Source organism: Urocitellus parryii, chromosome 3 (genome assembly GCF_045843805.1).
Source record: "Urocitellus parryii isolate mUroPar1 chromosome 3, mUroPar1.hap1, whole genome shotgun sequence".
In the NCBI taxonomy this organism is placed as follows: domain Eukaryota; kingdom Metazoa; phylum Chordata; class Mammalia; order Rodentia; family Sciuridae; genus Urocitellus; species Urocitellus parryii.
In genome coordinates this window covers 209,911,686-209,925,021 of record NC_135533.1, presented here as the reverse complement: position 1 = coordinate 209,925,021, position 13,336 = coordinate 209,911,686, and the positions used below count along the sequence as shown (strand labels likewise).

Here is a 13,336-nt window from a genome sequence, read left to right as displayed (position 1 = left end):
GCAGCCAGGCACTGTGGCACATACCTGTAATCTCTGGTTTGGGAGGCTGAGGCAGGAGGATCATGAGTAAGTCAGCCTCAGCAACTTGGTGAGGCCTTATCTCTAAATAAAAATACATCAAGGGCTGGGGATGTGGCTCAGTGGTTTAGCAGCCCTGGTTCAGTTCCTGATTTTTTTTTTTTTTTTTTAAAGCTACAACTATCTAGAATTTACTGTGATGCTGGCTTACTGCCCCTGCAGTTAAGTCCTCCAGAACCCAGGAAGTCCTGTACACACTTGCCCCTTCACCCTGTTCACAGCCAGCACTCCCATGATTGGAAGAAGAGAAAATGTTTGTGGAAACACACTAATGCAACCCCAGGAATTTGGGTGGATAAGCCAGGAAGGTGAGTTCAAGGCCAGCCTGGATCACTTAGCAAGGCCATCTCAAATTCATAAACAAAAGGGGGAGGTTTGCTAGGGATGCAGCTCAGTGGTAAGGCACCCCTGAGTTCAGTTCTCAGTGCCCAAAAAGGAAAAATAGTGGAAACCACGCTGGGGTGAAACTGGTAGAGTGCACGTTTTGCACGCGAAAGCTCCTGTGTTTGATTTGCAGCACCAGAGAAGACATTTTCCATGGGAGAGGCTCAGCAACCGAGATCCTGTAAGATGATAGAGAAGGGACTTCCATCTCAGTCCCCCTTTTCTTTGACCTTTATTTTTATGTGATGCTGAGGACCGAACACATGCTAGGCAAGCGCTCTACCACTCAACCACAGCCTCAGCCTAACTCAGTCCCTTTTTGAGACAGTCTCAATAAAAATTACCCAGCCTGGCCTTGAACTTGTGATCCTTCTGCCTCAGCCTTTCAAATAGCTGGTACTACAGGCATGCACCACCACATCTGGAACCAAAATATTTTCTCTTGTGTGGTCTTCCAGGTGTGTGCCACCATGCTGGGCAGAAATTTTCAAATTTTCCATTATTAACCTATTTTGTCCCATCATCCTCTATATAGGACACCTATAAGATTGAGCCAGGCATGGTGGCCCACACCTATAATCCCAGCAGCTCTGGAGGCTGACACAGGATGGCAAGTTCAAAGGCAGCCTCAGCAAAGGCGAGGCCCTAAGCAACTCCGTGACTCTCCTTGTGTCTAAAAAGGACTGGGTTGTGGTTAAGTGCCCCTGGGCCAAATCCCCAGTCCAAAAAGAAAAAAGGTTCAAATCATATTGTTCACTTTAAGAACACCTGTGAAATTGTCCAGGCCACCAAGGATATGCATATCTGAAAAGTCACCAAGTGCCTGCTTTACGTCTTTTTAAAGAAACAATGTGTGCCATTCTGGTAGAATTGGGAAGTGAGCCTAGGCCAAACCATGGGGCTAGATACAGGGTTGGTGACCCAAAAAGAGTACTGATATTTTGTTGCATCTGCTTTGAAATGTAAAATAATGCTGAACTGAAGGGTTCAGAGGTAGATTCTCTGATCATTGAACACACAGGTGAATGGGGTACCCAAGATGCACTGCTGCACTTAAAGTGCTCTTGGTAGATTAACCCCTGTGACCTCCCCTGCCACATGGCAGTGAGCATCACTGAAAAGGAACAGATAGTTCCTAAACCAGAAGAGGAGGTTTCACAGAAGAAAAAGATATCCCAGAAAAAACAAAAACTTATTGCACAAGAATCGATTCAGCATAAAATAAGTGCAAATAAAATGGAAAAAAAGAAAGAGTCCCATCAGGGGTCAGTCTCAATCATAGTCAACACGCTGAATGATCCACACTTATGAAAAGCTAGGGTTTTATTTCCAAGTTGGCACATGTAGAAGGCACAGGGCGGATGGCTTTGGGCACTAGAAGTGGGGTGGAGTGTGTCAGGGATCCCTGCCTCCACTACTCCCTGAGCGCACTCGAGACAGGACCAGTGGCAAGGTGCCCCCCTGTGGCCCTGACAGTCCCACTGGCTTTAGATGAGAGCTCCCCAGGCTCCACACCCTCCTCCCAGGGGGCAGGGTCAGCTCAAAAGGGCTTGGAGGTTCTGAGGGCACCAGGGGCCAGTGCCCCAGGAAAAGCCCAGGTCAGAGAGAGAAGAGTAGAATAAGAACCAGGAGTACCACTCCCAGCAACACCACAATGGCACACCACTGTCTGCGGTCTGGGGACAGAAGGGTCAGAGGTCACAGGTTAAGGTAAGTGGAACCACCCATCACCTTCCCCAGTCCAAGATCCACCCCCTTCAAAGGGCACTTACCACTGGTCATGTGGGACACTTTGGCCATCTTCCTGAGAACCCTGTCCATCTGGGACTGGGTGAGGTCCATCTCATGAGCAAAGGCATCCAGCATGCTGCCAAGACCAAGATGGCATCAGACTCAAAAGGGCCCATGCACACTAGAACACCCAGCCCACCCCCTGGGTCCTGGCCTTACACGCCCTGTTCATCCAGCTCCTCCCCAACACGGCCTGACATGTGTTTCAGAACCCGGATGCTCCCAGACACCATTTCCAGCTGTTGGTCCTGTTGCTCCATGATCAACTGCAGGGTAGAGGGGGTAGCTGCGGTGAGCAGGGACCCCTGAGAGGTCCAGAGGATCCCAGGGCGTTCTGCCACCCACAACAAACCTGCTGGGTGGCTTGCTGCTCCTCAATGTAGCGTGAGGTGGCTGAGACCACACTGGCATCCAGCAGGTCACTGTGTGACTTCTGAGCATCTGGCTTGGCCATCAGCACCTCCTGGAATACAGGGAGGGACACCCATGCGGAGTGGGCCAGGTGCATGTTTGTGGGACATCCATAGTTAATCAGGAAGCAGTCTCAGGTGGGACTGCTTCCTCAGACCTGCCACTTCCTAGCAAAATAGCCCCAAGGCCATGACATTGATCTCCCTGTGCCTGTTTTCTCCTGATAAAATGAGATCTGTAATTCTTGTTTTCTGGGGTTGGAATGAGAATCTCATTAATTAGTAACACCTAGAACAGTGCCCTATACACTATTAATAAATTTGTCTCTTGTTATTTTTTAATTATTTCATAATGCTGGGAAGAGACAGTCAACAGCCAAGTGGCTCTTCCTCCCTGTTCCTCAGTCCCTGCTTCCCAGTTTCGCAGGATTGGGTGCAGACAAATACAATCAATGCACTTATTTTATTTTGTTGCTTTTTTTTTTTTTTTTTTTTTCTGTGCCTGGAATTGAACCCAGGGCCTCACACATGCTAAGTGTAAGTTCTAACCCTTAGCTACACGCTCAGCCCCTCTTTTTTCCCTTTTTAAATTGCAATGCATTTAGCACAAGGTACAGCCTGGCCTGTGTTTATTTTATTTATTTGAGGTCTTGGGGATTGGACCCAGGGACTTGTGCATGCTAGGCAAGCACACTACCATTGAGCTACTTCCCCTGGCCACTGAGTGTTTACTCGACAGAACACTTGTTATTATTTTATCAATAGATGTATTTCAGAGTTTGGATTTAATCTCCAAGGTGGCACATCTGGAAGGGCATGTGGGCACTGCTTCAGGATGGCAAACTGACATGGGCCTCAGACCCACACACTTCCTGATCGTGTGGGTCTGTGAGGGGATGGAGAAGGACTGGTGTGTTCCAATGCAGAGAATGGACAGGTAACACACAGGGAAAAGGTAGACAGGAGGATTGAAAGTTCAAAGCCAGCTTCAGCAACTTGCTGAGGCCCTAGGCGATTCAGTGAGACTCTCTCTAAATAAAATATGAAAAAGGGCTGGGGATACGGCTCAGTGGCTAAGCACCCAGGGTTCAGTCCCTGGTGTGGAAAAAGAAAAAAGGTAGACAAGTGGCAGTGAGAATGAGAACACAGACACAGAGGGCAGTAGTGCATGCATGGAGGTGAGACAGAGATGTACTCAGAGGTCAAGTGCACACACCCCAGTGGGCAGGTGCATGCAAAGAGAAAAACACATAGGCATACATCCTGGAAACAGCCGCACACCAAGCAAATGGCAGGTCAGCACAAAGGACAAGTGTATACAGGCCCTCTCCTGCAAAAAAAAAAAAAAAAAAAAAAAAAGCCAGTATACTTAGAGAACTACACACTGAAATTATGAGTGTTCCTTGATATTTTCAGGATTTGGGTTCCAGGACCTCCATAGATACAAAAATCTGAGGATGTTTAAGCCCATTATGTAAAATGTCATAACATTCATATAGAATCACTACATATCTTTGCGTAGACATCAGATCATTCCGAGCTTATACCTAATACAACGCAAATAATATGTATTTGTTTTACTGTATTGTTTAGGAAATGCAAGAAAAAAGCAGGCACATATTCAGTATAGACACTTTTTTTTTTCTTCCAAATGTTTTTGATTGCTTGAGTCTGAGGATGTGGAACCTGCAGATAAGGAGTGCTTAGGTGTACACACCCAGAAAGAGCATGCAGGTAGGCGGCTGGAGAACAGCACAGAGGATGGATATTAATGCAGAAGAGACTGGTATGGAAACACAGAGAAGGCAGGCAAACACAGATCGGGCTGGCACTCAAAGCAACGGGTCCCCGAGACAGACTTAGAGGTGTGTGCTGGGTCTGGATGCATTACCTCTCTGTTATTCCTCTCCATGAAGGCTATGGCTGCTGGGCTGACCATGTGGTCCTTCATTTCCTGGGAGTGAGGGCAGCATTAGCTAGTATAGACATTCCTAACCTCCCCAAACTCACCCCATCAGGACCTCTCCTCACCTGAACAGCTTCCCTCATGCGCTCCACGAACACCTTTCTCTCCTGCAAGTCCCCTGCTGGGAGCTTGAACTTGCCTGGGTTGGCTTCCACTATGCGTGGGCTGAGTCAAGGGTCAAGGCCAGAGCTAGATACACCCCTGGGCCTTCACTTTTCAGCCTCCAATACTTTCCCGGTGTCCAGTCTCCCGGAAGGTGGGCTCCCTGAGCACATGCTACAGCAATGGACTCTCCCATGCCACCCCTCCAAAACCCCAGGATATCGATGGTCTCTTCCAGGTCCTCGAGGTCCCACTCAATGCTGCGCAGGCCATTCCGCAGTTCATTGGTGGTCCAGTCCAACTCCTCGCGTCCCACCGCAGCGCCATCCTGCAGGAGCTCACACCAGCGCTGGTGCAGCCCGCGGGCGGTGTTCACCGCCTTCTGCACCTCGCTGCGGGCAGGGGCACAGTGGGAGTGGCTGTGGGCAGACGGCCCTCTCGCTCGCCCCCAAACGAAATGGGGGGTTCAAGAGACCTCCATATCTCATTGCGAATCCTCCCACTCGGCCACGGGGCGACCCGTGCACCCCGATGGTGCAGCAGTGCCCAGAACGTCTGACCATGCACTGGCTGGCAAGGGACTGATGACCTTCCGCCCTCCCCCAGCACTATCACTCACCCTCGGACTACAAAAAAAGGGTCTTCGAGAGACATGTCAGTCCCCCTCCCTCCCAGTCGAACCCCCTCCTTGTGACTGATAGCTGGTTCCCTCCTAGCCAGGAGAATGCGCCGCCAACCCAGCCCTCGACGCGCTACCATAGAGAGCGGGCCCTCCAGAAGAGAAAGAGAGTCCTTGGAAGCCCGAAGTACGACAACTTCCGTCCTCCTCGCAGTCATCTTGGTTGTGGGCAAAGACGGCTTCCTGTTCGCAGGCTCCACCCCATCATCATCGTCTTCTCCCGGGTGAGGGGTGGTGTCCTAGTTATGTCGGGGGGGGGGGTTTGGGTCCGAGATCCCAGCCTGGGTTCGAGACCCAAGTCCTCGGGCCGTTACTCCATAACCTCAGTGTCCCTTCTGGGCAATGAAAAATAATAATAGCCTCCGTTTAGTCAGACAAGGTTAGGTCTTGAACCCCCCCTTTTTTTGGTAGGTGGACAGCGTGTCTTTGTTTATTTTTATGTGGTGCTGAGGATCGAACCCTGTGCCTCACACGTGCTGAGCCAGCGCTGTCACTGAGCCCCAGCCCCAGCCTCGCTTTGAACCTTTTAACAGACTCCAGTGTCGGCACCCGGGGCCGTCCCAGGAGATCGTCCCAGCCCGGGTCCGGGTGGCTGGTTATGGAACGGTGCGGGGAGAGCCGGTGCCCTTCCTCCCCGCGGGGGCGAAGTGAGGAGTGGGAATTCTGCGGGGACTTCCGCTGGACTCTCCACTCTTCTTCCCTACAAAAGGCCTGTGGGAGGGAGGAGAGAGCAGGGGTCGCCTTGAGGTCGCCTGGGGGCGGGGTGGTAGTGAGCGGGGACCCCGGAGACGTCCGGAAGGGTCACCTTCCAGAGCGTGTGTGCAGGTGGGTTCCCACGCCCGTCTCTGCGTGAGCGCCAGGTCTGTGAGCCGGGGAGCGGGGTGCTGCGCAGGCTCTGGACTCCGGGGGACCTCCGTGCGCGTGGCGTCTCCGTCTAGAGAGGGACTTACTGGGTCACCTCCTGTGCGACAGAGCCGCCTCGGTGGGGCTCCCGGGAAAGCACTTTTTTGGGGAGAGTGGAAGGAAGCCATCGCCTGAACGGAGGGCTCCCCCCCCCTCGAGGATCGGGGCGGGGTGTCCGAGGGGAAGGGTCGCCCCCACGTGGGGTCCCACGGATGGCGCCTGGGCTGGGGGTGTCAGTATGGAATCTGCGTGGTGGCTAGCGGGACCGGGAGGGAGGCGTCCCCGGCAGGTCACCGCCGAGAGTGGCAGGATGGCAGAATGGGGAGGGGCCTTTTGAGGGGGAGTGATTGGATTCCCACGTGAGACGAGAGGCGGGACGTCCTGAGGGTGCCTTAAGGCCAGGGGGACCGCGGGGGGGGGGGGGACGGAATAACCAGGTGACCTTGTGGGGGACAACTGGGGCCTCCCCGGAGGGAAGGGTGATCAGCCGGCCGCCCCGCGTGCTGTCGGGGTCGCCGGGAGACGCGGCGGTAACCCTGAGGTCGCCGCCAGCAGCGGGCGAACCGCCTCCCCGGCCCCCCGAGGGAAAGAGGCGAGACCTCCCCCTCTGCGCTCCCCGCGGCCGAGGCCCCGCCCCCGCCGCCCGGAAGCCCGCGGCTGCCGGCGGCTCCGGCGATCCCGGCCCCTGCCCTTATATGGGCAGCCGGAAGCAGCTCTGGCGCCCGCCGGACGTCACTCCTTCCAAATTTAGCTGTGGAAGTCAGCGGGCTCCAGTGGCGGGAAGCCTCTGCTCGCCAGTTGTGCGTCTGGGGGCACTCCTTAAAGGGCCCACACCGTGAATCAATGGAACCATCGGAACAGTGTGTCTCTTCCCCTCTCAACTGGAATTAAATTTTCTTGGAGCAATATCGCGTGGCGGAGGGAGGGCCCGATGGTGATTTTTCTGTTTTTTGAGTTGTTCAGTTTTCAGCTCCCACCCCTATCCCGCCTCCCCGAGAGGAAAGGCGGAGCACGGCTCAATTGTCGGTGGTGGTGGTGGTGGTTGGGGGGGGGTCAGCAGCCACGTGTTCGCTGGGACAGTCCTGCCACTGGGTCCACTGCCTCGCGAGGGCCAAGCCTATCCGTGGAGGTCGAGCCTCAGGAAATGGGAATGCTTGGTACTGGGTGGGGGACGGCAATCTGGGCTGTGCTCTGGGGTCCGCGGATATCCGCTGCCCGCCGGGTGACTCCCCCTGGAACCAGCCAACGCCATCCGCTCTTTACCACCTAGATTCCAGGAAAATGAGGAGGGCCGGTATTCGCTAGATAATTTAGAGCTGCAGGCCCCAGTGGCCCCCTTTCATCGCAGCAGCCCGTTCATTCGTTTAGCAAATGCTGGGCGAGTGACTACCTCGTTTTTCCTAAGAAAGCACGCATCTTGTCTGTTCTGTGAAGATGAGGGATCAGATGTTAATGAAAGGAAAATCCTTAGCAGAGCCCGGCGTGTAGTAGGCGCTTAGTAAGTGGCAGCATTGTTACTGATTCAGAAAACATTAATTAGACGGCTCCTTGATGCCAGGAACGGTGCCCACGGGGGATGTTCGGGTTCCAACGCGGGTTTTCCCCAGTGAAAAGGGAAACTTGCCGCCTACGACCCGCTGGCGTCGCCGGACGCGAGCACATAGGTGGGCTTTGAGCCACACCCGCGATTCCTCTCCCCGGGTCCTGCGCACGGGGTTCTACGAAAGGAGACCACCCAAGAGCTCAGTGTGCAGGAGGAGACCGTCCCTCTCGCCGGGATTTCCGACCCTCTTCCCGGCTGGTTAAACTTCACCCTGTCGCTTTAAGGAGTGGCCACCTTGTGGTGGAAAGCCCGGATGCGGCCCTCTGATTGGGCGGGGCCTCTTCATGACGTCACTCTAAGGATAAAAGGGCCCAGGTGGCCGGAGCCCGGGCAGAGCGTTCTAGCAGTGTCACTGTGTGGGTTGGCGTGTTGTTCAGAGTACACCTGCTGCCAGTCCTGTCCGTCCCAGGAGTACCTGCTGCCCTCACCGTCGAGCTGCCATGGAGGTGCAGAAGGAGGCTCAACGCATCATGACCCTGTCGGTGTGGAAGATGTACCATTCGCGCATGCAGCGTGGTGGCCTGCGCCTTCATCGGAGTCTGCAGCTGTCGCTGGTCATGCGCAGCGCCCGGGAGCTCTACCTCTCAGCCAAGGTGGAAGCCCAGGAGCCCGAGGTGTCCTCGCTTCCGGCCAAGTCCCCGGACCCCCGCCTGCACCCGCCGCGGGAAGCGGAAACCCCTGCCGAAGTAGCGCCCCCCGACGGAGAACAGCCTTCCCCGGAGCCCATGGACACGCAGGAGGAGGCATCGGGAGCCCAGGAGACCTCTGCCCGCGGTGCCCGGCCTCTCGCCAAAGTAAGCCGCAAGCGGCGGAGCAGCAGCCTAAGCGACGGCGGAGACGCCGGTTTGGTCCCGAGTAAGAAAGCCCGTCTGGAAGAGGAGGAGGAGGAGGGCGCGTCGTCGGAGGTTCCTGCCCGCCTCCTACCCGCTCCCGCACAAGCCGAGGGCGCCTTCCCCAACCTGGCCCGCGTGCTACAGAGGCGCTTCTCCGGCCTGCTGAACTGCAGCCCCGCCGCGCCCCCGACGGCGCCCCCAGCGTGCGAGGCCCCGCCGGCCTGCCGCCCCGCGGACAGCATGCTGAACGTGCTCGTGCGGGCCGTGGTGGCCTTCTGAGGACCCCAGCGGCGCTACCGGAGCCCAGAGCGCGCGCCGAACCGTCGGCTCGAGTGCGCAGACCCTTGGCGACGTCCCCCTGGGGATCGCCGGCGGGAACCGTGGAGAAGAGCCGCCGCCCGGGCTGCTGAGAGGCTCGGAAGGGACTCTGCCCCGGGGGAGCCGTCGCCCTCGTGAGCAGCGGCGGCTCCAAGGAGCTGGCGGCGCGGGCGCCTTCTGCCGCGAGCTGCGGCGCCCACAGGTGCTTTCTCTGGACTGAGACGCGGACCTGCCCCGCGGCTGGAGCAGGGAGCCTCCTCAGGTCGGACTTCACTTCTCACGCGGCCGCGCTGCCCTCCGGGTTTCCAGCAGCCGGTGGGCGCGCCGCCCAGCGCAGAGGACCCCGGCACTCCCTGTCCCCCTCCACGACATACTTGAGCAAGCGGTCATCGTGGCGTCACGGGGCAGGCGTGGGGAGCTTCCTGCTGCTGCGTGGGCGTGGGCCTGGGAGGAGGGTGGGCTGGGGGTCCGCCCTGGGGCGCGGGAGGAGCGCGGCCTGAGTCACTCGCCCCCGCGTGCTGCTGCTGCCGCCGAGCGCCCCGCGCCTCGCAGCCGAACTCTTCGGATTGAAAATTTTTCTCTTATGGTGCGTTAGGAGGTGGCGAGTGTGTTCCCAGTCCCAAACGTGACCCTCGGACACGGACACCATCCCCCCAGAGCGAATGCCGGGTCTGAACCGCGGGAGCGGAGTGGGGGAGGCGGCGTCCCAAGTGCGCTCCCGCTGAGCCGGGAGCCGCCGCAGGCCGGACTGGGCCCGCCGGGGAGGGCGGGAACCCTCCAGGGCTTTTGTAGGGTGTTTACCTTTCCCGTGACCAATTCTGAATTCCCCATCCACCTGGCGTTTTGTTGGAAATGTCAGGGAATAAAGGCGATTTGAGTAAAGCGCTGCCTGTCGGCTGTTCTTCCCGGGCGGGGGAGGGGCGGGGTCAAAGGGTCAGGAGCCGGCCCCTGGGAACCCGTCCGACCAGTTACCACGTGGGCGGGACGAGGCTGGGCCCCTTCTCTCCGCAGAACTTCGGTGCTGTGGGCGCTCCACTGCGACTCCCCCAGGTTTGGGGTTTACTTCGAAATTCGGGGGCGGGGAAAGTTTTACCGAGTTCAAACATGGGGGGGTGTGATTTCCAGGTCCTGTGCCCCAAACGCTGAATTGGGGGAACCCATAGCTCCTTGAGCCAGGAAAGACTAATTAATGAAGCCAGCTCCGGTGGGGTCCCCACCGCGGGGGGTGGAGTTGCGCAGGAGCTTTAGAGGGTCCCCCTCCAAAAGGGGAGTGCTGAGGACTGGGCCCAGAGGCACATTACCACCGGGCGCCACCCCAGCCCTTTCTAAGGTATACATTTTAGTTGCAGCTGCAGACACCTTGATTCATTCATCTTTAGGGGTACTGAGGACTGAACCCAGGGCCTCTGTAGACATTTTGAGGTCTCCTTAAGTTGCTGAGGCTGGCCTGGAACTCCTCCTGCCTCGGCCTCCCGAATGGCTGGGATGGCAGGCCTGCGCCTCTGCGTGGGGATCCCGATCTTTCCGGAGGCGCGGAGCGTTGCTGGGATCAGGAGGTGAGTTCCCAGGCTCACTTTCCTCATCTGTGAAACGGGCCCCCGACGGCTGCCTCTCCACGTCCTAAGATTTAGAAAGGTCCCGCAAACCCTACCCACCTGCCTTTGTCCTGCCTCAGCTCCGGGTCAGCCACCCTGGGTGGGAAAAGCCTCTCACCCACGTTGGTCAGCTGGGAGGCGGTAAGCCCTGCTCCGCCAGGGGCAAGGGGCGGGGCGGGGGATGCTGTTCAGAGGACAAAAGAGTCGCAGGTGCGGGGAGCGGGTGGCGGGAGGCGCCACCACAGCGCCGGCCCCGCCTCCGGATGGCTGGCTCTGCCACGGCGGGTCTCCCGTGATCCCAAGGGACCGGACCCGAGGCCGGAGGGTAGGTGCTGGGGTGGGCCGGCTCCGGAACCTGGCCGCGGTCCTCCAGGCCCGCGCTTCCCTCCGGCCCCCTCCCCTCCCCCTCCCCCTGGAGGCGAGGGCACCCAGGGCCACCGAGCCAGCTCGCCCCCTCCGGGGCCTCCTGATTTCTTACGGGAAAACGTGGGGGGACTCAGCACCACCAACTCCGAGGGCCAACCCACAACTCCCCAAGGGTGGGGGAACCCAAGCCCCACATTCCCGAGAGCCTGGCCGGCCCGGGAAGTCCCCTGGCCGCCGGGGAAGGGACCTGGCCTCGCATCCTGTCGCAGGAACCGCCGGGCCCTTCCTTCCGCGGGAAGCTGCTCGGCCGACCCCGGCCCCCGCGGGGCCCGCTGGGGGTTTCCGGTGCCTGGCCGCTGGAGGTTGGGACTAGAGATGTTGGGGCAGACGACAGGGCCGGAAGAAGCCACCTCCACACATGTCCCCCTAGGACTTAACCCTTGTCTAGACCCCCTGACCCCCCACACCTGGCTAAATTAAAAACGGGGGGGGGCGCCGCAGCTGAGTGACAGAGCCTTTGCCTAGTTTGTGGGAGAACCCGGGTTCCAACCCCAGAACCAGGGGGGGAAAGTGTCACCATAAGCAATTTCAGCGAGGTCTGGAGTTTCCACACCATTACCTGGGCGGGCTACCAAGAGGGAAAGATAGGGCAAGAGTTTCGAAAAATAAAACTGCCAGACTGTGACCAGCAGGCTCCTCCCCAAAGGCGGTCCCCTGGTGTCTGAAATCCACCAAATGGGAAGCAGCCCCCACGCCCATCCCATGGGGCCCATCCCACAGGACGGGTCCAGGCCTCGGCGACTGCTTCATAATCCCTCCCCAGAGGGCCAAAGGCCTGCAGGAGAGGCCGGCTGATGGCAGCCCAGGAACCCTGAGCCCAGTAACAAAGGCCGCTGCGGAAGGCGTGGTCTAAGGAACACACTCCCCAGCCTGCTGTGCAGCCCTGAGCCAATCACTTCACTTTTCTGGGCCTCAGTTTCCCTGGCTCTAAAAGGGGGAAAATAATGATTCCTTTCTCTTAATTTTATTGAAAGAATTTAAGTGAGCACCAAGGTTGCAGCTGCATGCTGTGCAGAGGCCCTGGATTCAACCCCCAGCACCACGGTAGCAGTAGTAGTTGTAGCAATAAGTGCCCAAGATGGACTCCTGCTGTCCCTTCCAGCCTCTCACCTTGAATGGTAACACCCACTGCCTGAGAGCTTCTTTCACTGTTTTCTTCCCTCATTCCTCATCCAGCAGAAGATGCTGTCAACTTGACCTCTCACCAGACTCCAAGCCTTTCCCCACCTTTATGGTCCATTTGTGTGAGCTGCCTTTGCCTGCTAGAGGGTGGTGGTGGCCTCCATCCTGCCTCTTCACCAATCTGTTCATCACTCATCACTGTATAAGAGACAAATGTCTAGTTCCACTCTTGTTCCCTCTTGTCCCATCCATACGGGCTTTCTCTCTGCTTGGAGAATAGGCCAAGTATGTTCCAGCCCCAGGGACTTTGCACTTGCTGTCCCTGTCTGCTTGCAGTGCTCTTCTCCCAGACACCCACATGGGCACCCTCACTCTTTCTCTTCTCCTTCTTTGAGACAGGGTCTTGCTAAATTGCCCAGGCTGGCCTTGAACTTGCTCTCCTCCTGCCTCAGCCTCCTGAATAGAGTAAGGGTAGCTGGGTTTATAGGTGTATGCCACTGTGCCCAGCCTATTCTCACTTTCTTCAAGTTTCTATTGAAATGTCGCCTCCTTGGGAAGGCTTTCTTTAACCTATCCCCCCCACACACACACACACACTCTGCTGCTGTGCTCACTTACCCCACTTCAGCCCTCCTGAGAACACTGCTTGCCTTCTGAAATGCTATACACGTCACATATATGTTCTATACCCCCACTCAGCCAGTCCCACCAATGTCCAGCCCCATGTCCCACCCACTAAGTACTTGATTTACTCAACCTGTGGCTTCCCTGTGGCTCCCAATCTCCCAGTCAGGCACACATGTGAGGCCAAAGCAGGAGGACTGCAAATTCAAGGCCAGCCTTGACAACTTAGACTTTTGTCTCATAATAAAAAATAAAAAATATGGGCATGAAGTTCAGTGATTCCGTGCCCCTGGTTTCAATCCCCCAGTACAAAAAAAAAAAAAAAAAAAAAGTCCCAAACTTCCGGGGATTGAGGGTCTGGATCTTTCTCATCTGCTTTACAGCTCTACTATTATTTACTTAACATTTATCTCTGATTTAATTTTTAATCACACTCCATGCTCAGATTGTAACATTTTTTTAAGTTACAATGTAAACAAACTGTTGTAAAATCCTGCAGATA

General features: G+C 56.7%; 2 protein-coding genes across 3 annotated transcripts; one reads left to right on the top strand and one right to left on the bottom strand.

Annotated features, from left to right (window-relative positions):
* Nucleotides 1–2: 2 nt before the first annotated feature.
* Stx10 (syntaxin 10) lies at nt 3–5,555 on the bottom strand. Of its 2 annotated transcripts, none has more exons than XM_077796368.1 (8): nt 5,351–5,555; nt 4,954–5,123; nt 4,695–4,789; nt 4,555–4,617; nt 2,606–2,716; nt 2,413–2,519; nt 2,235–2,329; nt 3–641 (listed from the first exon to the last, which is right to left on the bottom strand). In XM_077796368.1, the coding sequence occupies exons 1-8, from the start codon at nt 5,488–5,490 to the stop codon at nt 493–495; spliced, it is 930 nt and encodes a 309-aa protein (XP_077652494.1). In that variant the 5' UTR covers nt 5,491–5,555; the 3' UTR covers nt 3–492. The 2 variants fall into 2 exon arrangements, with proteins under 2 accessions (XP_077652494.1, XP_077652495.1); XM_077796369.1 differs by lacking the exon at nt 3–641 and adding an exon at nt 1,784–2,138 and having other exon boundaries at nt 5,351–5,545.
* A 1,391-nt stretch (nt 5,556–6,946) lies between these two features.
* LOC113190446 (immediate early response gene 2 protein) lies at nt 6,947–9,932 on the top strand. Its single transcript, XM_026399719.2, has one exon. It carries the CDS (start codon nt 8,357–8,359, stop codon nt 9,026–9,028), a length of 672 nt encoding a protein of 223 aa, XP_026255504.1. The 5' UTR covers nt 6,947–8,356; the 3' UTR covers nt 9,029–9,932.
* Nucleotides 9,933–13,336: the final 3,404 nt, after the last annotated feature.

Excerpts from the sequence above, each read along its gene's own strand:
- Stx10 (XM_077796368.1), bottom strand. The coding sequence starts at position 5,490 with ATGGTAGCGCGTCGAGGGCTGGGTTGGCGGCGCATTCTCCTGGCTAGG. Across the intron at positions 5,124-5,350 it reads CCTTTTTTTGTAGTCCGAGG|CGAGGTGCAGAAGGCGGTGA; the intron begins GTGAGTGATAGT and ends CCCTGCCCGCAG. Across the intron at positions 2,717-4,554 it reads TGGAGAGGAATAACAGAGAG|GAGGTGCTGATGGCCAAGCC; the intron begins GTAATGCATCCA and ends CCTGTATTCCAG.
- LOC113190446 (XM_026399719.2), top strand. The coding sequence starts at position 8,357 with ATGGAGGTGCAGAAGGAGGCTCAACGCATCATGACCCTGTCGGTGTGG.